This window comes from Urocitellus parryii, chromosome 12, assembly GCF_045843805.1.
Source record: "Urocitellus parryii isolate mUroPar1 chromosome 12, mUroPar1.hap1, whole genome shotgun sequence".
NCBI lineage: Eukaryota > Metazoa > Chordata > Mammalia > Rodentia > Sciuridae > Urocitellus > Urocitellus parryii.
In genome coordinates, this window is record NC_135542.1 from 12,969,558 (window position 1) to 12,990,256 (window position 20,699).

General features: G+C 41.9%; 1 protein-coding gene across 1 annotated transcript in view; it reads left to right on the plus strand.

The window, feature by feature from the left end:
* Nucleotides 1–2,227: 2,227 nt before the first annotated feature.
* Nucleotides 2,228–20,699, plus strand: part of LOC144249846 (alpha-1,3-mannosyl-glycoprotein 4-beta-N-acetylglucosaminyltransferase A-like) — a 69,301-nt gene continuing 50,829 nt past the window's right edge. Inside the window, exons 1-2 of the mRNA XM_077792044.1 lie at nt 2,228–2,249; nt 6,290–6,619. Of these exons, the coding sequence (XP_077648170.1) occupies nt 6,526–6,619 (94 nt within the window). The 5' untranslated portion in view covers nt 2,228–2,249; nt 6,290–6,525. The remainder of the gene's footprint in view (nt 2,250–6,289; nt 6,620–20,699) is intronic.

Sequence of the window (20,699 nt, forward strand, 5' to 3'; positions counted from 1 at the left end):
GCCTAAATTACTATTTGCATCTGCCAAATTACTTAATTTCTCAGGGTCTCAAGTTTCTTCCTCTGTAAGGATTATGATAGTTACTTGTGCTGTTTGGTCTTTTGGTCAATCCTGTGGAAGTAGCTTGGGAACTTTCTCTCAAAAGGCAATGCTTGGGGCTGGGGCTGAGGCTCAGGGGCAGAGAGCTTGCCTCACACACATGAGACAGTAGGTTCGATCACCTCATAAAATAAATAAAGATATTGTGTCCAAAAAAAAAAAAAAAGAGTTTTAAAAAAAGGCAATGCTCTCTTCATGTGCAAGGAGTAGTTAGCTTGTCTGTCATGAAGAGGATGTTCAAAAAACAGCGTTTCAAAGATTGAAAACTAATAGACAACATTATTCAGAAGTTTTTATTCCCCAACAAAATTCCTTTACTTTAGTCTCAAGATAACAGTAATTAATAATCAGTTAGGACATGCGTGGGTTTCTTGGCTCTCATGCTCAGGTTTCTCTCCATGACAGTTAAACTATTTTAGAAGTCCGAGGAGACACATGACACCCACTTCCCCTGGTCTCTCACTGATTTAGGGGGAGCACTGCATAGCAAGGCCTAGGATAGTCTACTCCTAGATGTTTTAAGCATGATATATCCAACAATGTGTCAGGTGTATCCTGGAATGGTTTGTCTTTATTGTTTACATCCAACATGAAATCTGTCACCAACTTGCTATGTGGCAATGTGTGTGCCATATAATATAAGAAACCAGGCTCTACTTCCCTAAGTAGAGAGCAAAGTTGTCATTGGGTATTATGACTGTTATGCACAAGTCATGTCCACAGTGCTGGAGAGTGGACAAAACCTGTCTGCTCCTCCTCAGTCAGTGGGGAACCATGGGAAGAGGGGTGTCATGTGTTGCCTTGCACTTTTAAAACAGTTTAACAGTCATGGAGAGAAACCTAAACATGAGAGAATCAAGATGCCTGCACATGTCAAAGCTGATTATTAATTACTGTTATCTTGAGACAAAAATAAAAGAATTATGTTGGAAAATATAAACTCATTCTGATTGATGTTTTCTCTTAGTTTTCAATATTTGAATTACTGTTTTCTGAAAAGAATCTATTACCTTGGGAGATTGGCACGGACAAGCCTGTCTCCTTGATCTTTTGCCCCTCTACTCCCTGCAAATTATCTTGCAGGGTTGTTGTAAGCTTTATTGTAGCACCAAAGACAGCACATCCTTTGTGTTTGAACCGAGATCTATCTCTTACCGGCCTGTGACCTTGGGTAAACTTTTTAAACTTCTCTGTGCTCCAGTTTCCTCATGGGAAAAAATGGGAGTTAAAATATGAGAGGATGCAATTAAAGATGTAAAATGGGGCTTGGCATATAGTAAGTATCCAAAAGATGGTGTGCCCACGGGTAGTTACTATTAAGTCACGATGCTCACAGACACTACAAAAAAGGAGGGTCAGCCCACCCAGGTTTTTATGGATGATTTCCTATTTGGTTCTAAAATTAACTTCAAACTTCATGAAACGGTGATAGATTAGGGCTCAGGAGAAAGGGGCAAAACTGCGTGGCCTAACGGGAAAACTAGGGGCATGAGCACCCGAATGATATGCATTTAAATCCTAGCCCTGTTTCCTCGTCCTAGGGGTTTAAGTCAATCTTTCCAGTCCCGTGTTCCTCATCGGTGAGTTGGGGGCAACAATGTCCCCCGCTGGGGCTGTCAGTGAGATGCCCGGAAGCCCAGGGCCTGGAAGCTGACCCTGGATTAGGACCGGGACTTGTCCCTGGGAATGCGGACCGGGGATGCGACGGGGGCTGGGGGAAGGGGGTGGAACTCGCGGGCAGCCCGGGGCGGTCCGGTCGCGCGCCGAGGCGGAGGCCGAGCGCTGCCTCGGCCTTTGTTGGCGGCGGGAGCTGCCTCCGCACACGCCGCGGAGGACCAAAGCCGGCTGAGGTGGCGGGGAGTGCGCCGAGCACCGGAGCCCGGGCGCGGGGAACCAGGCACCGCTGGGACCGTGCGGTGACGCCGAGTGGGAAAGATCTCACGAGAGTTATATAGGCCGAGCGACGGCGCCCCTAAGTGACAGCCGGGCGGGCCACTGGCGCGGCGGCGGGCGGCCAATGGCTGGCGGGGTCCCGGGCTGGGCGGGGCGGGGCGGAGCCGCGGCGGGAGGGCGGGGCGCGGCGGCGGCGGCGGCGGCGGCCACAGCAGCTCTGCCTGCGGCCGCGGTGGGAGCGCCGGCGCCAGCGGCAGGTGAGCGGCTCTGGGCTGCGGAGGCGCGCGGCGGCCTGGCGGCGGGAGCGCAGGGCGGCTGCGCGGAGGGAGCGGGCTGAGGGGCGGCGCCGGCGGCCCGGCTCTGCGGCGCCGCGGTTGCGGGAGATCCACCTGCTGGTAACGGAGCCGCGGGCGCCGCGGCCCGGCCGGGAGCTGGTGCGCCGGGAGGTGCTCTGGCCTCTGGCTCGCGGGGCTGGCCGGGGGCGCTGCCTGGGCCTTGGGGGCGCGGCGCGGGCCGGGACGCCTTCCTCGCTTCGCCCTGCATCGCGCGGTGCCGCGCGCCCTCCCGGCGGCCCGCCCAGCGCCCCGTGCGTTCCCGGCGCTCGCCGGGCTCCTCGACTTTGGGGGAAAGTAGAGCAAAGTGTGTGGGCTTCCCGAGGGTGGGGAGGGGAGGGAGGGGCGCCGCGGGGCCGGGGTCCGCTGCCCGCCGGACGCGGAGCCGCCCCGCGAGGCTCCAGGGCGCCGGGGCAGGGGCTGCTCCCGCTGAGGGGACCGGGCGTGCCGCCGGGGTGGCGGGTTTGCCCTGAAGTGACGACCTGGTGGTCCGGGGTGAGGGAGCACCTCCCCCCCAGGCCTCAGCTCCCTGTCCGGACCGGGCCGAGCGGGACCCCGAGGCTGGGGCCAGGTGACATCTGGAAGGCGAGCTCTGGTGGCTGGCCCCAGTGCCGCTCGCAGGACCCTGCTTCCCGGAGCCCTCGCGGGGCTCGCCTTCCGCACCGAGAGCCGCGGGCAGGGACCCTGTGCGTCCCCGAGGCTGCTGTGCCTTTTGCGGTCGGACGAGATCTTGATAAAAGGACGGCACAGCCTTTCGTTGGAAGAGAGAAGTCTAAATTTAGAATCAGATAATAGGTGTGGTTGATTTCTTTTGCTGAATGTTTTAAAAAAAAAATAGGGTGATTAACAGGTTAGTGTGAGAGAGGTTTCTTTAACCCGCAAGAGTAAATGTGAAAACGCACTGGACGACGAAATCATGTAAGCTGTATTAAAGAAAAAGATCGATCCCTGTATAAAGGGAAAACAACACGATTTTAACATAATTGTGGTGGTAAAGTTATCAAAGCTTACGTCATGATTTTCATTGATTGTGGATATCCGGATTGTGCCTTCTGTTCTTCAGGCACCTCTGTCTGTGGGATGCTGATTAAGGAATATGCCAAACGTTCAGCAAAGTGTTCTCCCAGCCATGGAGCATGCTAAATATTTCAGTGAACGCTTTAAAAGGTTTTGAATCCAGCAGTACAAGACTAACGACGTAAGATTGTTAAGTCTGTTAACCAAACAGATTTTTCATCATGTCAGGAGTTGAAAGTTCCATTCATCTTTGGGAGGCTAGAGAAATGACAAGTAATTTTAGCCACTACCTAGGTGTGTGTGTGTGTGTGTGTGTGTGTGTGTGTGTGTGTGTGTGTGATTTAAAGATTCAAATGTGTTAAGTGAGAGTATTCAGGTGTTAGATTAAAATGTTTGCATATGTGGACACTGATAAAAATGTGGGTCACATGTGTCTGACAAGCCAGCCTGATACTGCCTGTAGTGATTTAAGAGCTTGTAGCTCATTAGTTTTGCTCTCATCTGGAGATTTCATTCACTTGTGCTGCGCAGTTAAACTTCATTAGTTTAGAAATCCTAATTAAAAATGTATGACTACATTCTTGCTGAGTGAAAGGCTCTCATATTTTTCTTGTGAAATTTCAGGTCTTATTAGTAAAATTCATTATAAGTATCTTCTTCAAACCTGAGTTTGCTAATTTCTTGAATCCAGTATTTAATTTTCCTTATGTTTTTCATGTATTATGGATAGCATAGCTATAGTCAATTTTAATTTCAGAGTTTGCCTTCACACATTTGTACTGAATTTTATGCAGATTTTTCCCCTACTTAATAAAACAGTATTTTGAAATATCCTTATTCGATGATTCTGTTTCTCTGCTTCTCCATTAGTGAGTGTTTACTCTAATGACCTGTATATTTTTTAGATCTCTTACTAGAAAAAAATCCTTTCTGAAGTAAAATTTGGCTAAGTGCATAGCAACAGAAAGTTGCAAGCATTTTTGTGTAATGTCATACCAGGATGAGAATTCCAAGTTATATAATTCACTCCATTATCACCTCTATTTTTATAATCAGAACTCATTGTTGGGTGCTTATTGATTTCAGACAATTAGGTGCTCTATGGAATTTTAAATTATAGGATTTTTTTTTTTGCCACAAAGATTTTGATTCTAAGCTGTTCAGTATTAAGTTATCTTGACTATAGAAAGGTCAACACATTTGGCTTAGCAGTGATAACTTTATGTGATAATGTCTTTGTGCTCAGGTAGTAAGAGGAACCAATGGAGTGGGGTTTAGTATTTTTAGAATGATATATGGAAATAAGAGCTGCTGTCCAAAGCCGGGAAACAGGCATGCTTTGTTGGGAGTTCTGGGGTGGGGAACTAGCCAAAAGCTGCAGGAAGTGAGAAATTTGTTAAAAGTTGTATGTTTAGACTTTGAAAATTACTGTGAATTTTGCAACTTTTACCATAATGAATCCATGTTTGTTCTAGAATATAAAACATTTTTGAGATTCACACTTACAGTTGGGTAAAATTAACATTTTGGGAAGATCGTCCAGTTTAAACTGAGACTTCCAGTATCCCTGGCTCTTCTCTTTATACTGCTGTACTACAGGTGGCTGAATTTGAGGGACAAAGTGTTTGAACTTTGGGATCATACAAATCTAGCTTTTCTCTTTATGTTGATTTCTTTGTGTGTAAAATAGTGTTAATGATGCCCATCTTGTAGGATTTTGTAAAGGTTTAGACCACATAATTGACCCAGCACATAGGAGACATTCAGTGAGTTGTGGTTCTATTTGTCATTATTAGGTGTACCTGTGACCTTTCTTTACTAGTGGAGATTTGTAGTGGTATTCAGTGATGAGAAGTAGCTGAGGTGGTAGTTCCTGAATTGCCTGCCATGGTCTTCCACTGAGAGAATTGCCCCTTGGGTTTGTTAGGCATTTTGGGGATGCATTAATTCATTCCACTAGAGTATCATTTAGTATATTGCCAAGAGCATCTTTGTGGTCCCCTCGAGGCAACCAGGAGTCCATGCACATCTCAGATTGCCTGACACACCCCTGGGGAATGGGACCGTTTATATGTACAGACGACTGAAGGAGCGGCTGTTTGCTTCTATATTTTAATATAGTTAACATTTATTGGGAGCCTATTATGTGCTGGGCACTATACTTAAGTACTTGTAAGGACCTCATTTCTTTTCATTTTCTCAGCAGTTTTGTTAGATTGGTGGTGATCTCCCAAATTTCCTGACTTAAAACAATGTGAAGTGATAGGCCCTGGCTGATAGGGTAGGGGCTGGATTGCTGCGTTTTCTAAATGCTAATTATTCTGAATTTACCCCCTAGGAATTGGGTTAGTCACTGGGAAGACTGAGGTTATTTTGCGATGATGATGAACAGTAATAATAACTGTAGGCTTTTTACTATTTATGACAATATGTGAAAGATAATATGTGAAAGACAAGTGCTTTTCTCATTTTATAGGTGAACCTTGGAGTAAGTAATGTCAGACCTGGATCTAGGACCCAGGTCTTTTGACTCTTCTATATTGTTTGTCAGTTTTCACAAATATACGTGTGTGTGTGTGTGTGTGTGTGTGTGTGTGTTTCTAAATATTTCTTGTTACTGTGCCATAGGAAAACTGGGGAGAGTCAAGATTGTTTGTTACTCAGGAGCCATTGTATGATCACTAGAGTCTCCTAAGCCCTGTAACTTCTTCATGTAAATAAGTAACCGGAAGTTTCTTTTCACAGACATAACCAAACCAGTGAAGAAGGAATATCATTTGAAACTTTTTCCTTGGAGGGGAAAGACCATAATTCTGGTATATGAAATGTGTAGTTGGGAGGTAGGACAGCTTAGCCCTGCCAAAAATCCATTCAGAGTGGGGTAATCAGTGAAGAAACCTGTGCTCTGCATTATTGAACAAGTTTTCTTTCTCTTCTCCCACTGATAGGGAGAAAACAGCCCAAGACAGGAGCACATGAAGACGGCGAAGACAATCCTGAGTAGCAATTGTGAATGGTATTCTTGCTAGACACCTTCTGCCTGAGCATCTGAAATGAACCTCTTGCATTGATTGTTTTGATTGGCCTGGAGCCAGGAGTACTGGATTCAGTTGACTTCAGGCTAAAAAGAAAACAGTCTTGGTTGTCATCACAAACATATGAACCAGTGTGATGGTGAAATGAGATGAGGCTCCGAAATGGAACTGTAGCCACTGCTTTAGCATTTATCACGTCGTTCCTCACTTTATCTTGGTATACTACATGGCAAAATGGGAAAGGTAGGGAAAATGTCTGCGGATATGTGCGTGAAATGTGGGGGCTTTTTGCTTTGTAAACGGTGCGCTGATGCTCAAGTTAAATATCCTAGCAACCTGCATTTGCTTGCTCTCTGCTGGCAGTTTCTTTTGACACAGAAATGCAATGTATTCTTGGACAGAGGAGACAGAATTTCTAATTCCAAAGGGGTTTGTTTTGTTTTCAATGTCTTATAATTGCACTTGGAGAAACAGATACTGATCAGTGGTTTACATTACACATGACAGCCAAGTTGAATAACAAAGACTTTTGTTTGGGTATTTTGTTTTATTTTTTAGCTAATCATCATAAATGTTTAATAAGCTTTCTTGTACTGGCTGTTGTGTAGAACACTTAAAAGGACACAATCAGTGCCTTCGTGAAATTTACATGCCAATTATGCTAATGATTTGGTGCTGTGTAGTTAATGATTTAAACCACAGGCCTGGACGGATTGCTGCTTAGGCAAAAGCGTTTGAGAAGCCGGTGAGGAGACATGCTGATTGGAATATTAAAAGTTTTTTATTTAGACTATTGAACTGTGTTTTAAAGGAAAGTTATCTGTTCACTGCTAGGAATTGTTATATTGAGGAATAATGAATTTCTACCTTTTCTTTTTTGAAGAGAGAATATTTGGAGCAAATTCCTTTCATTTGCTCCTTTCCTCATATTAATCTAAGGCTGTTGATGGCAAGAAAGATGGAGGTGTTGGGATTTATTTTATTAGTCAAGTTATAATATCATCATCACCTGGGCTATTTGAAGATGCTATTGCTGACATCATTGTCTCATGAAGAAATTGAAAAGGTTGTTTCTTGACTCAGTTTTTTTGGTGTATGTTTGTTTCTGTACATAGATCTCTGTGTGTGCATATATACTTCTGTGGATCTATGTATAAGCAAGTATAATATTGTTTTCCCAGAGTTTGTCTTTCTCTTATTTGGGGAATGGACTCTTAGGGGGAAAACAAGAGAAATATTGCTGAAGGAAAGCTCTTTGTGTACAAATACAGACTTTTTAGATTTTAGTTTTTAATTGTACCAAATGAGAAGTATTAATCAGGAAGCATCTTGATTAATCAGATTATTAATCCTTGACATAAACAAAAGAAGTGACTGGCTGTGAAGGGTCTCTCTGAATAAGAGAATTGACTGTAACAGTAGTAGGTGGGTTTTTTCTTATCAGGAAACTTATCATCAGTTCAGAGATAGTAATAGATAAGCTCAACCCTTCTCCCTGTGTCTCATGTAAGAGCTCTAAAGTTTTGGAATCTCCAGGCCATTTGTCTTGTTTCTTAGGTAGAGGCATTAGAGGCATTATTATTAGTTTCTTATTAGGCTGTCTTTAGCATCAAAATAATTCAAAGAATGTAAAGGATCTGTCTCTGTAGTATTAGACGCACAGTCTGTTTTCTTTGATCATGGCTCTTTGAACAGCTCTACATCATCTGTGCCTACTCTTCTGCTGTTGTTCTGCTCAGTGTTTTGTCCAGACTTTGAGGGATCAGCACAGGCCTCCTGTTATGGTTGGGTGAAATCCCCTGTGTTGATTTGCTGTCGTTTATGTAACCACTCTTCACTGTTGAGCCCTTGGATTCTTTCTAGATAGACAGCTTGGATTTTCCAGGGCAGGCCTGCTTTTAGATATTCAGTTCTACTATACACAAACCATGTGCTCTCATTTTTATTTTCAAAGTGTGATTTCAATAACCTTTGCCATTGCTGGACTAAGAGTTGTTATTTTTTATCATGGGCTTTTTACATGTACCTCACCTGTGCCTAGCACTGTATTATATGCTGTGAACATGAAAAGAAAAAAGAAATGACATGTCTTTGAACAGGGACTGGCAGGAAAGAGGCATGTAAACAAGTGTACCATCAGACAGAATTAGATAGAGGCAGTCACAGTGCCTGTCTTGTTCTAAACATTTGTATCTCATTTAATCCTCATAACAACCCTGTAAATATTTTCATGTCTTTTTTGTAGTTGGGAAAACCAAGGCAGAGTGGTTGAGGTACTTAATCAGAGTTATACATTAAGTGGTGGAGAAGTTTGAATTCAGGTAGATGATTTCAGAGCTTAGGCTCTGAGGTATTGGTCTACCACCTAGAAGAGCACAGAGGCTGCTAATTCTTCAGGTGTCTCACAGAGGAGGTAGAGTGTAAATGATGAATGTGAAGGGCATGCCAGGCAGAGGAGGGGTCAGTGGACATACCAGATGCAGGCAGCTGCAGGTACATATATATTAGTAAATATATTTAGTAAATATTTGTGCATACAACTACAAGTTCTGAAGGGGGGTAGACCAGTTATGCTTTGGAGTCATGAGACACTCACTATACCTGGCACATGGGATTCCTAGGCTGTCTTGAATTTAGTTGGTAATCATAGTACAGTTACTGTCCATCTTAATTCGCCACTTGGAAGAATAAGAACTGACCCATGAGATTGGCAGAGGTTGATGAGGATGTCAGGAATCCTGCTAAGGAAGCTGGGAAGGGTACCAGTTTTAGCAGGTTACATAGGATTTCTACTTAAAAATAAGGCAGAATTCTAATTTCGTGGGATGGCTAGTTTGGGAGGGTTATAGGTAGGCGTTGTGAGGGTAGGACAAGAATAATTACATGTCTCACTTGCTGGTGGTGGTAGGGATCCTAATGCACCTAACGTGCTTTGGTTGACCACAATCGAGAAACCAGGCAAAACCAATTAAGTAGTCATAGATCCCTGGACCAGGACTGGTATTATATCTGGTATATCTGACCAGTGCTTGGTGGTTAATGCACGTTTAGTAAATATTTGGTAAATGATTCATTCAGCAAAAATGTATTTAAGAAAAATCTCAACAGCTTTATTGAGACATAATTTACATATTATACATTATACTCATTTAAAGTGCAAAGTTCAGTGTTTTTTGGTATGCTAACAGATGTCTACATCCATGACCACAGTCAATTTTAGAGCATTTTCATCACCTCAAAAAAGAAATCCTGTCCCCTGTATCTGTCACTGCCCTGGTTCTCATCATCTTGTCTGCCTACCCTAGGCAACCACTAATCCTTCCATCTATGTAGATTTCCCTCTTCTGGACTTTGGTATAAATGAAATTGTATAGTGTGACTGGCTGCTTTCATGTGGCATAATGTTTTCAAGATTCACCCATCTTATGGCATGTATCAGCATCTCATTTCTTATGGATGAGCAGTGTTACCTTATATGGATACACACGGGTCTGTATGCCCATATGTGTCTGTATATATACTATCTATTTAGCTTTTTATCACCAAGACCCAATAACCCAAGAAAATAAACTTGGAAGAGGAAAAGATTTACTTTGGCTCATAGTTTCAGAGGTTCAGTCTGTGGTCACTTGGGCCTGTGGAGGTGTTACTATACATTATGGCAGGGGAGTGTGTGGCAGAGGTGGCCTGTTAACATTATGGTGGCCAGGAAGCAAAGGTTGTTGGGGTGGGGGAGTGTCCCAAAAGTTCATTTAAGGGCTGTGGTCTAATTGCCTTCACTAGACCCTACCTACTAAAGATTCCACCACCTCCCAGTTTGCTTTTTCTCCATCTTTATCTCTTTAGACCTTCAATATGTTGGATGATTTCCACCCATATTGGTGAGAGAGATCATCTTTTCTCAGCTTACCAATTCAAATATTAATCTCTTCTAGAAACACCCTCATAGACATATCCAGAAATGTCTTGCCAGCTATCTGGGCATCCCTTAGCCCAGTCAAGTTGACACATAAAATTGACCATCACATGGTCCTTTACTGAATTTTTTTTAACTTCTGTTATTGTACTTTGCAACTATAGAATTTCTATTTGGTTCTTTATTAAAATTTGTCTCTTTATTGGTATTCTGTATTCAATCCAATGTTGCCATGCCTTCCATAACTTCTTTTTTATTTTTTTAGTTGTAGTTGGACACAGTACCTTTATTCCATTTGTTTATTTTTATGTGGTGCTGAGGATCGAACCCAGGGCCCCGTGCATGCTAGGCGAGCGCTCTACAGCTGAGCCACAATCCCAGCCCTTCCTTAACTTCTTTAAGCTTTCCTTGAGTTCTGGAACATACTCTGAAGTCTGCCATCTAGTTGTACTCATAGGTGGTTTCTGTTGCCTCCTTTTATCTGATGAATGAGTTATATTTTGCTGTTTCTTTGCACATCCTGTTTTATTGGCTAATGAATGTTTTAGAAAAATACATTTTAGCAACTCTGGATACTGGAATTCTTCTACCCTTGGGCCTTGTTATTTGCTGACTTGTTTAGTGACTGTTGCATTATTTCATAGAAGTCTGCACCCTCCAGGGGGCATTCACAATGCTGTACAACCACTACCTTTGTCTAGTTCCTGCATGTTTTGGGCAATTGATTACTTTATGATGCTATAATGTGCTCCAGGTTTGTCTGGTAATTTCTCTATTCCAGCCTGGATGCAATCATTTCTCCAAGCAGCCTCTACTCCCTTTGTCCCATCCTACTGTGCTATCACCACCTCCAGTCCCTCTCTGTGGACAACAAGGAAACGTATGTATGTATACACAAGTCTCTGTTCCTGTCCATCTGTATTTTTTTTTTAAAAGCCTAAGCACATGTTCTTAGCAGTCGCTCAGTTTTTAAGGTAATACTATACTGTTTGCACTAGCCTCGTCTTTTCCCTGTCACACCAGTCTCTTGACATCACAAAACACCATCTTCCTATCCCAATATCATTACTAATGCCCAATACATACATAAAGTGGTTTCAGAATTGCTAACCATAACCCAAGTGAAAAGTAAATTTACCAGGGTACTGTTTTTGTACATAGTTATTTTTATATTTTGTCTTGTAAAACATAGTTGACTGCTGTTTTCTAAAGTTACTTGGCCTGCTTTTTATCTTAGTCACTTCCTCTTCTCTGTGCTTATGTTTTTCATTTATAATGCATGCACTTAAGCCCATTTATTATTCTTTGTATTATTTTGGGTTTCCCTAATACCTTGTTTTATTGAATTTATTTACATTTTGAATATGTAAAACATCATCTTCATTGAGTCAGAACTTGTGTGTGGGGGGAGCATACTGAGAGGTATTCCATTTCCATTCTTCCCTTTACCAAGTTTCTGTCTTTCCCTTTCAATATTACAGTGTACTGGTTTATCCTTCCTGGATTTCTTGTTGCACAAATTGAGCAGATACCTTTGCATTTCCTCATGTTGTCTTCCTTCTCATTTGAACAGTGGCATGTGGTAGGTGCTTTTATCCATTGCAGTTTTCACTTAGTATTATATCCTAGAAATCACTCCATATTCATTCATCAATACCTTTTTTTTTAACAGTTGCATAATACTCCATGGTGTAGATGCATTGTAATTTATTCAACCACTCATCTGTTCAGGGCCACTTTGGTTTTTATTCATAGTCCTTACATGTGCTTTAGTGCTTATTTATTTATTTTTAATGCTTATTCTAAGCATTGTGCTGGGCCTTGAATAATGGAAATCTAGTTTACTTTTTTTTTTTTAATCTTTTAATGGTCACCTTAATTTCCATGGGAAATCAAGAATTTAATTTTGGAAAAAAACTGTAGTTGCCCTTTATGTTGTAAACATGAAAGTCTGGGGATAGAGTTGATTTGACTAACATTTAGACTTAAATTTATTCAGGAAAAGTAAGAGTCATATCTTTTTTGCTAAAGTACATTTTGCTTGCCTGTGAAAGTTAATTTTCAGTTTTTGAAACCAAAGGATAAAAGTTAGGTCAATTTTTAAAAAGCTCTATTCTTTACTTTCCCAACAGGAAGCTAGAAAGTGGCAGCAAATTATAGTCAGTGTTCATTACTTTTAAAGTTTATTTTTCCAGATTAAAAATAGTGAATGGGGGGCGGGGGTATGGCTTGTGGTAGAGTGCTTGCCTAAAGTGTGTGAGGCACTGGGTTTGGTCTACAGCACCATGTAAAAACTAATAAATAAAATAAAGGTATTGTGTCCTTCTACAACCAGAAAAGATTTAAAAAGGTAGTAAATGGTCACATGCCAGGTTTTTTTTCCCCCTCTGCAGTTGCGATGGTACCTTAGAACTTTCTAGCCCAGAGGGTGGGAAGTAGGCATGCAAATCCATTTTCTTTTCAACACATATAGACATTTAGTGTCTTCAGGACAGTTTCAGTAAATGTTTTAGTTGCATTAAAGAAAAGTGCACAAACCCAAGTGTGCATCTCCTTATAACGAGCTGCGGTGGGCACTTTGGTACACAGTTCTTTGGACGTTTTCCCTAGAAGTCTCTGAGGCAGCAACTTCTTTTTTTAGAAAAGGGTCTTTCTCATGGGGCTTCTATGCAGAAACCAATATTAGGCTTTATTTCTTCATTGCAGTTTGTAGTTAGCCTTCCTGCCTTCCTTCTCTCCAACATTCATAAAATGCTGTGTGCCTTGCCCTGAGTGGGGGGAAGGCCAAGAAGACAAAGACAGAAAACCCACCCTGTGAAGGAGGCCACTGTGCAAGAGCAGACAGGTGACATGAATATTCAGTGCTGTTGATGTCGTTCCAAGGCAGGGGCAGAGGGCTGTCTCTTAGGTAAAGACTGTTCTGATGAGGGGTTCTGTAAAGGTTTCTCATGAGAAGTGACATTTGAGTTGTTCTAAAGGCGATTAGGAATTAGAGGGAGAAAGGAATCTCTTGCTTAGGAGTTCGCCTGGGAATACCTTGTAATAATAGAGAAGGTAGATGTTGAGTTGAACCAAAGTTTATGAAGGTGACAGCATATTGAAAAGTGGAAGAGTTTTGCCTGGTGAACTGGAGGTGTGTGACCTGATGGACCACAGAGTTTTGGCCTGGTGGTCCAGAGGCCAAAGTTCACAAAAACAGCGGGGAAGACCAGGCGAGTTAGGAGGGAACAGGGACTGGAAGCTTCTAATTCAGAGAGGATAGGAACTGGAAACTTCTCTCAGTTCCAGGAACTGTTTATTAATTGGTTGCAATAAAGGCAACGAGACCTTAAGGGCTCTGGACGAGTTTGTGGTGGAGAGTGTCTCATCATCTTATTTTTTTTAAAATATATTTTTAGTTGTAGTTGGACACAATATCTCTATTGTACTTTTAAATTTTTATGTGGTGCTGAGGATTGAACCCAGGGCTTCACACGTGCTAGGTGAGCGCTCTACCGCTGAGCTATAACCCCAGCCCCTCATCATCTTATTTATCTTAAATTTTTACTTCCTGTAAAAAAAAATTCTCTCTTTAGACTGGGTACATTATTTTTTTTTTTGATTGATAACAATACACCACTTATACATGTACATGCACATGTCTTTTCTCTTTTATAGTTTAATTAAAGGTAAAATGTATTCTTTTGAACTTCAATCCTTTAGTCAGTAGACAAAACAAGTACAAATACTGCAAAACTTGTTACCATACTTATATTTTAACTCTTTCGAAACCGTTAGTACCATGAACTTCATTCCTCATTTATGATTTTTTCTATGATTATGGTAATAATTACTTAATACCTTTTTGGGAATTTTGAAAATCATAACAAGCTGGGAAAAAAGGGCGGGGTGGTCTTCTGAGAACTATGCCAGTCAGGATCAGGGATGGTTGGGAGGACTGAGTGGGGAGGGGGACCTGGTTGCTTCTCATCTGAGTCTCTTGTCTGGCTGGGTCCTGTATAGTTTGGTTCTTAAATGTCCTTCAGGGCCTGTGTGGTAAAAGCTTAGTCCCCAGCTGGCATTGTTGGGAGGTGGTGGAACCTTCAAGTGGTGAGATGGACTAGGAGGTCTTTGGGTCGTCGGGGGTGAGCTGCAGAGGGAACTGTGGGACCCTGGCCCTTCTTTCTTGCCTGCATGAGGTGGGCAGATTTGCTGTACCACCTGCTCCTGCCATAATATGGCAGCCATTCATGGATCAAAACCTAAAACTGCACCAAAGTAAACCCTTCTTCTGTGTAAGCTGATTATTTCTGGTACTTGTAATGGACCTCTGACTAACACATTCTTTGTTCACAATTGAACATGTGTGTTACAAGGCCTTAGAGTTCTTGTTAGACAGATTTGTTGCTTCTATGTGGTGTTTTCCCTTCAGGAATTAGGATTCCTTACTGTCCTAGGCCTTTCTTTGCCATGGTAGAGTGTTGCAAGCTCAAGCATTCCTTGTTAGAGTCTTCTGACTCGAACTTCACCTAGAATTTTCTTGGTCTGAGATAAGGGAGCTGGTCTGGAAGCTTGATCATTTTAGGACAGATAATTGAATGTTCTTTTTTTTTTTTTTTTAAAGAGAGTGAGAGAGAGAGAGAATTTTTAATATTTATTTTTTAGTTCTCGGCGGACACAACATCTTTGTTTGTATGTGGTGCTGAGGATCGAACCCGGGCCGCACGCATGCCAGGCGAGCGCGCTACCGCTTGAGCCACGTCCCCAGCCCCTCTCTTTTTTTTTTTTTTTAACTTATATTCTCCCCCTATTTTTGTTAGGCTTCTTACTTCATCCCAAACCGAGGGCTTGCTCAAAATTTCCCTTTCCCTCCCATTTTTTGGTATATGCAGACGGATACAAGTTTCTCTCTGTGTTTTAAGCACATATGCTTATTGGAGAATAGAAATACTCAAGTATATTGATGTATTCTTATTCAGATTAACAACAAAGCCCCATAGTCTTTGCCTTTTATTTGTATTTCAAAGTTTTTTGATATTTAAATGTTTTGGCACCGTTTACAAAATGAATTTGTCCTAGAAACAAAGTCGTTTTCTTTTTGTGTCCACACTGTCACCCTGCGGCTGTGAGGGTCCTCTTAGCTGCCTTCTTGGTGTGTTTAACATTCACTCACGCTCTCCAAAGCATCTGTGCTTTCTTGTATTGTACTGTTTCTGTGCTTCAGACCCATCCTTCTATTTTCCTACCAGGAAATGTGGGATTAGTCACCCCTTAAGAGTCCTAGTTTCTGCCTGTAAGAATTATATTAGAGACCCAAGCTGGGTGCTCTTGAGACTTAGATGGAAACAGTGTTGCTGTAGAAAATGTCATTGGTTGGCTGTTAGCTGAACCATCATGTTGCGTTGGGGATGAGGTTTCATTGATCTGTAGGACTTAGCTCTGTGTGATGGAGCCCAGCTCATTCAAGGAGTTAATTCCAGTAGGACTGGAACTCTGGAGGCAAGCTAGCAGCTGGAACTTGTTACTGAGAGGAGAAAGCTGTGTGGGATTGGAAAGGCGTCTGCCAGCTGGTTCATCTCACATGGCAGCAGCCAGCCAGCCAGCCAGCCGGTACTCACCTTGTTCATCCTGGCAAGCTCCTGTGTGGAGAGCCGCTATCTCCAAGCACCCCTCATCTTTTCTTCCCCTGACATTTTGTGTGAGTCATGGAGAAAGGAAGTAAATGTTCCTGAACTGGGGCAGTCCTAGACTGGACACCCCGTGTGTACTGCTGGTCGGCCCTTCTGTGTGTGCTTTCAGTGAGTCAGCCAAGTTAAGCTTAAGAACATGACCTTCAGGGTTTGTGGAATAAAGAGTCCCCCTCATAGTTGGCATTTATCTCCCAAATCTTTTATCTGTTTCATTTCCCTCCCTTTTACTTTTAGTAAAGTTGTGCTTGTTTGCAAACAATTTTGCAGAGAAATGTAGGACCCACCTGATGCTGCCGCTGCCTTTTCAGGGAAATGAACCTGCAGTTTCAAAACTGAAGCTAAGCACCCTGCTGGGTGGGAATGGTGGGGGATATCATTTGATGACCACCTTTCTGTCCTGGTCACCTTCAGTCCTCTTAGCAGCTCTGGGGCGTAGGCATTAGTCTCCCAATTGCTGTGAAGACGGTCAGGCAGTTGGCCTACCACTGAAGCACTTGACCTGGTGCTTGGAGAGTGCTAGAAACCTGGTCTGAACCAGGCGCTGTTCACTCCATGGCTCATTCTTCCGCATCAGCTCACAGAGGCTGGCATGAACTCCAGTACAGCAGAGCTGGGCTTCCAAATGTGTCTCCTTAGAGAAGCTTCTGGAAACCTCCCATTGTCTGCCACCTAATGGGATTTCTTTCTATGCTTTGGTCAAAACTACTTTATTCATATTTAGTCATAGCACGCTCCTCCCCCCAGCCAGTTTTTATAAAGAAAAAGTAATCAATTTATGTTGCTGTTTATTAAAGGCTACTCAAGTTGTGTGAAATATCAGTGTTCCCTTTAAATTGAAGAGTTTATGTTGTTAGTTGCTGGTATTTTTGGAAAAGTTATGTTAACTTGAGTGATGAAGGGGGATTTTTGTTTCATTACTAAACACAACCATTAAACTGTCTTTAGCAAAATATATGCCAAATTTTAGGAGGAATGTAACCTTTTTTCCCTTCCAGTGATACACAGGAATCTGGGTTTTAGGGTTTTTTTTTTTTGGTGGGGGGACTACCCAGGATTGAACCAGGAGTGCTTGTCCACTGAGCCGCATCCTTAGGCCTTTTTATATTTTAAGACAGGGCCTTGCTAAGTTGCTGCAGCTGGCTTTGAACTTGCACTCCTCCTGCCTTAGCCTCCCAAGCCACTGGGATTACAGGTGTGTGCCTATTATTTTGGTGCATAAACAATAAACCTGAATCTTGTGGATTTTGAATAAAATAAAGCACATTGACTGCATCAAATTTAGAAAACCTCACTAACCTTACATTTATTTTTATCTTGGGCTTGAAAAGGAGCCTGTTGTCAGCCGCACACTCTGCAGTAACCTCAGCACTGAGCGACTCTCAGGGGAGGGAGCTGTGGACTTGATTGATGTTTGGGTCTGTTACAGAGTGGATGAAAATAAATGTGACAGCGCAGCACCATTAGAAGTAGTTAGAGGAGTGTCTGTTCAGCTCCTTAGTTCAGTTATTGACAGTTGTTTGTTTTTTTGTTAAGTTTTCTGAGTTCTTTATCTATCCTGGAGATTAGTTCTCTATCTGATGTGTGTGTGTGTGTCAAAAATTTGCTCCCAAAATGTAGGCTCTCTCTTCACCTCATTGATTGCTTCTTTTGCTGAGAAAAAACTTTTTAGTTGAGTTCATCCCATTTATTAATTCTTAATTTTATTTCTTGCGCTTTAAGAGTCTTGTTAAGGAAGTTGGGGCCTAATCTGATATGATGAAGATTTGGGTCTACTCTTTTCTCTGTTAGGCACAGAGTCTCTGGTCTAATTCCTAGGTCCTTGATCCAACTTTGAGTTGAGTTTTGTCCATGGTGAGAGATAGGGTTTAGTTTCATTTTGCTGCATATGGATTTCTAGTTCTTCCAGCACCATTTGTTGAAGAGGCTATCTTTTCTCCAAAGTTTTTGGCACCTTTGTCTAGAATGAGATAACTCCATTTATGTGGGCCTGTCTCCGTGTCTTCTATTCTGGACCATTGGTCTACATGTCTATTTTGGTGCCAATGCCATGCCATTTTTGTTTCTATAGTTTTGTATTATAGTTTAAGGTCTGGTATTTTGATGCTTCCTGCTTCACTCTTCTTGCTAAGAATTGCTTTGGCTATTCTGGGTCTCTTATTTTTCCAAATGAATTTCATGATTGCTTTTTCTATTTTTATAAGGAATAATGATGGAATTTTAATTGGAATCACATTGAACTTACATAGTGCTTTGGGTAGTATGGCCATTTTGCCAGTATTAATTTTGCCTACCCAAGAGCATGGAAGGTCTTTCCATCTTCTAAGGTCTTATTCAGTTTCTTTCTCTGTGTTCTGTAGTTTACATTTTGTTGATTCCCAAGTATTTTATTTTTTATTTTTGAGGTGAATGGGGTAGATTTCTGGAGCTAAACAGACACTTCTCAGAAGAAGATATACATTTGATCAACAAATATATGAAAAAATGCTCAACATTTAGTAAATAGAGAAATGCAAATCAGAACTACTCTGATTTCATCTCATACCAGTCAGAATGGTAGTCATCAAAAATACAACAAAGCCGGGCATGGTGGTGCACACTTGTAGTCCTAGAAGCTCAGGAGACTGAGATGGGAGGATCACAAGTTCATAGTCAGCCTCAGCAAAAGCAAGGTGCTAAGCAACTCATTGAGACCCTAACCCTAAATAAAATACAAAATAGGGCTGGGGATGTGGCTTAGTGGTTGAGTGCCCCTGAGTTCAATCCTAGTAAAAAAAAAAAAAAAATACAGACAACAATAAGTGTTGGTGAGGATGTGGGGGAAAAGACACACTCATAAATTGCTGGTGGGACTGCAAATTAGTGCAGACAATCTGGAAAGCAGTATGGAGATTTCTTAGAAAACCTGGAATGGAACCATGATTTGACCCAGCTATCCTACTCCTCAGTGTACAGCCAAAGGACTTAAAATCAGCATACTATAGTAATGCAGTCACATCAATGTTTATAGCAGCTCAATTCACAATAGCTAAACTGTGGAAGCAACCTAGATGCTCTTCAATAGATGAATGGTTAAAGAAGCTGTGGTATGTATATAAAATGGAATATTATTTAGCATTAAAAGAGAATAAAATTATGGCATTTGCAGTTAAATGGCTGGAGTTGGAGAATATCATGCTAAGTGAAGTAAGCCAATCCCAAAAAACCAAAGGCTGAATGTTCTCTCTGATAAGTGGATCCTGATCCATAATGAGGAAAGGGGCCATGGGAAAAATGGAGGAACTTTGATTGGGCAAAGGGGAGGGAGGGGTGAGGAGGGCCATGGGGGGGCAGGAAAAATGGTGGAATGAGATGGACATCATTACCCTAGGTAGATGTACTAGGTGCAACTAGGTACTGCGCATACAGTGCAATGCTACATCATGTACAACCAGAGAAATGAAAAGTTGTGCTGCAATTGTGTACAATGAATCAGAATGCATTCTGCTGTCTCATATACCTAATTAAAATAAATAAAATTAATGTACAAAAAAAGTAGAGGGCTGGGATTGTGGCTCAGTGGTAGAGTGCTTGCCGTGCATGCACTGGGCACTGGGTTTGATCTCAGCACCACATAAATAAATAAAAATAAAGGTATTGTGTCCATCTACAACTAAAAAATTAAAAATAAAAAAGTAGAGAATGCAGGTGTGCAGTGTGGAACTTCTGTTACTTTGAAACCATTTTCTGAGAGTCACACTGAGGATTAGGTGTGTCATGAAAGGTGGGGTATTTGGCCTTCTGGCAGTCAACTCACACTTTGAACTACATCCTGGAGAAGATCCAGGAGACTCCAGAGGTCGCACATGACCAGCCTTGTTTTGAAATAGTAGGATTTGGTTGCTTGTCCAAGGGCAAGGCAGGGCTGGTGTAGATGGTGTTCACTGGGATGAAATGTGTTGGGACCTTGTTTCTTTCGTAGCTTACTCTTTCATTTTAGAAAAGCCACTGTGGCTCTCTTGAGGCTTTTTAAAAATTAAAATTAAAGTTTCGTTGTTGATTGAACCCAGCCTTTGTGCATGTTAGGCAAGTGCTCTACTATTGAGCCATATCCATGGCTCTAAATTTTTTTTCTCTTATTTTACTGTGATGACCCTGGAGAAATTATAAAAACCAGGAAAAGTTCTGTAAAGCAAATATAGGAAAACAGGGCTCTTTTTTTTTTTTTTTTTTCCCCTTCTCGATGAAAGAAGGTAGATCCTGCAAATTACAGAGCTTGACATTTGGGACAGATATTCACTGGGAACTTCGTGAGCATGAACGTTTATAAAAAGAAGCCGTGATTATAAGCCGAGTCAAAACAGCGAGATTCTTAAGGGCAGAGACTATGCCCCCATCACACCTCACTTAAGAAAATTTAAGATTATTCAGAAGGTATAGTAAGTAAGATAGAAATACCTGTGGTTCCGTTACCCAGGTTTTTTCATATTTACTTCTAGAATTTCTTTTCATTTTTAATGAGCAAAGCACAGCAGATCTATTTAACATCCATCATCCAGTGTCCCTTTTGCTTTCCTTCCCTGGTGGAGGCGACCACATCGTACCTGTGTAGGATCCCACTCCATTTTATATGTTGCTTTATGGATATGACTATCTAGAAATCACATATGTGTATGTGTGTATATATGATTTTGTGTGTTTTAAACATTTTACACAAATAATTTTATACTATAGGTGTGCTATGCCCCAACCCCTGCTGGAA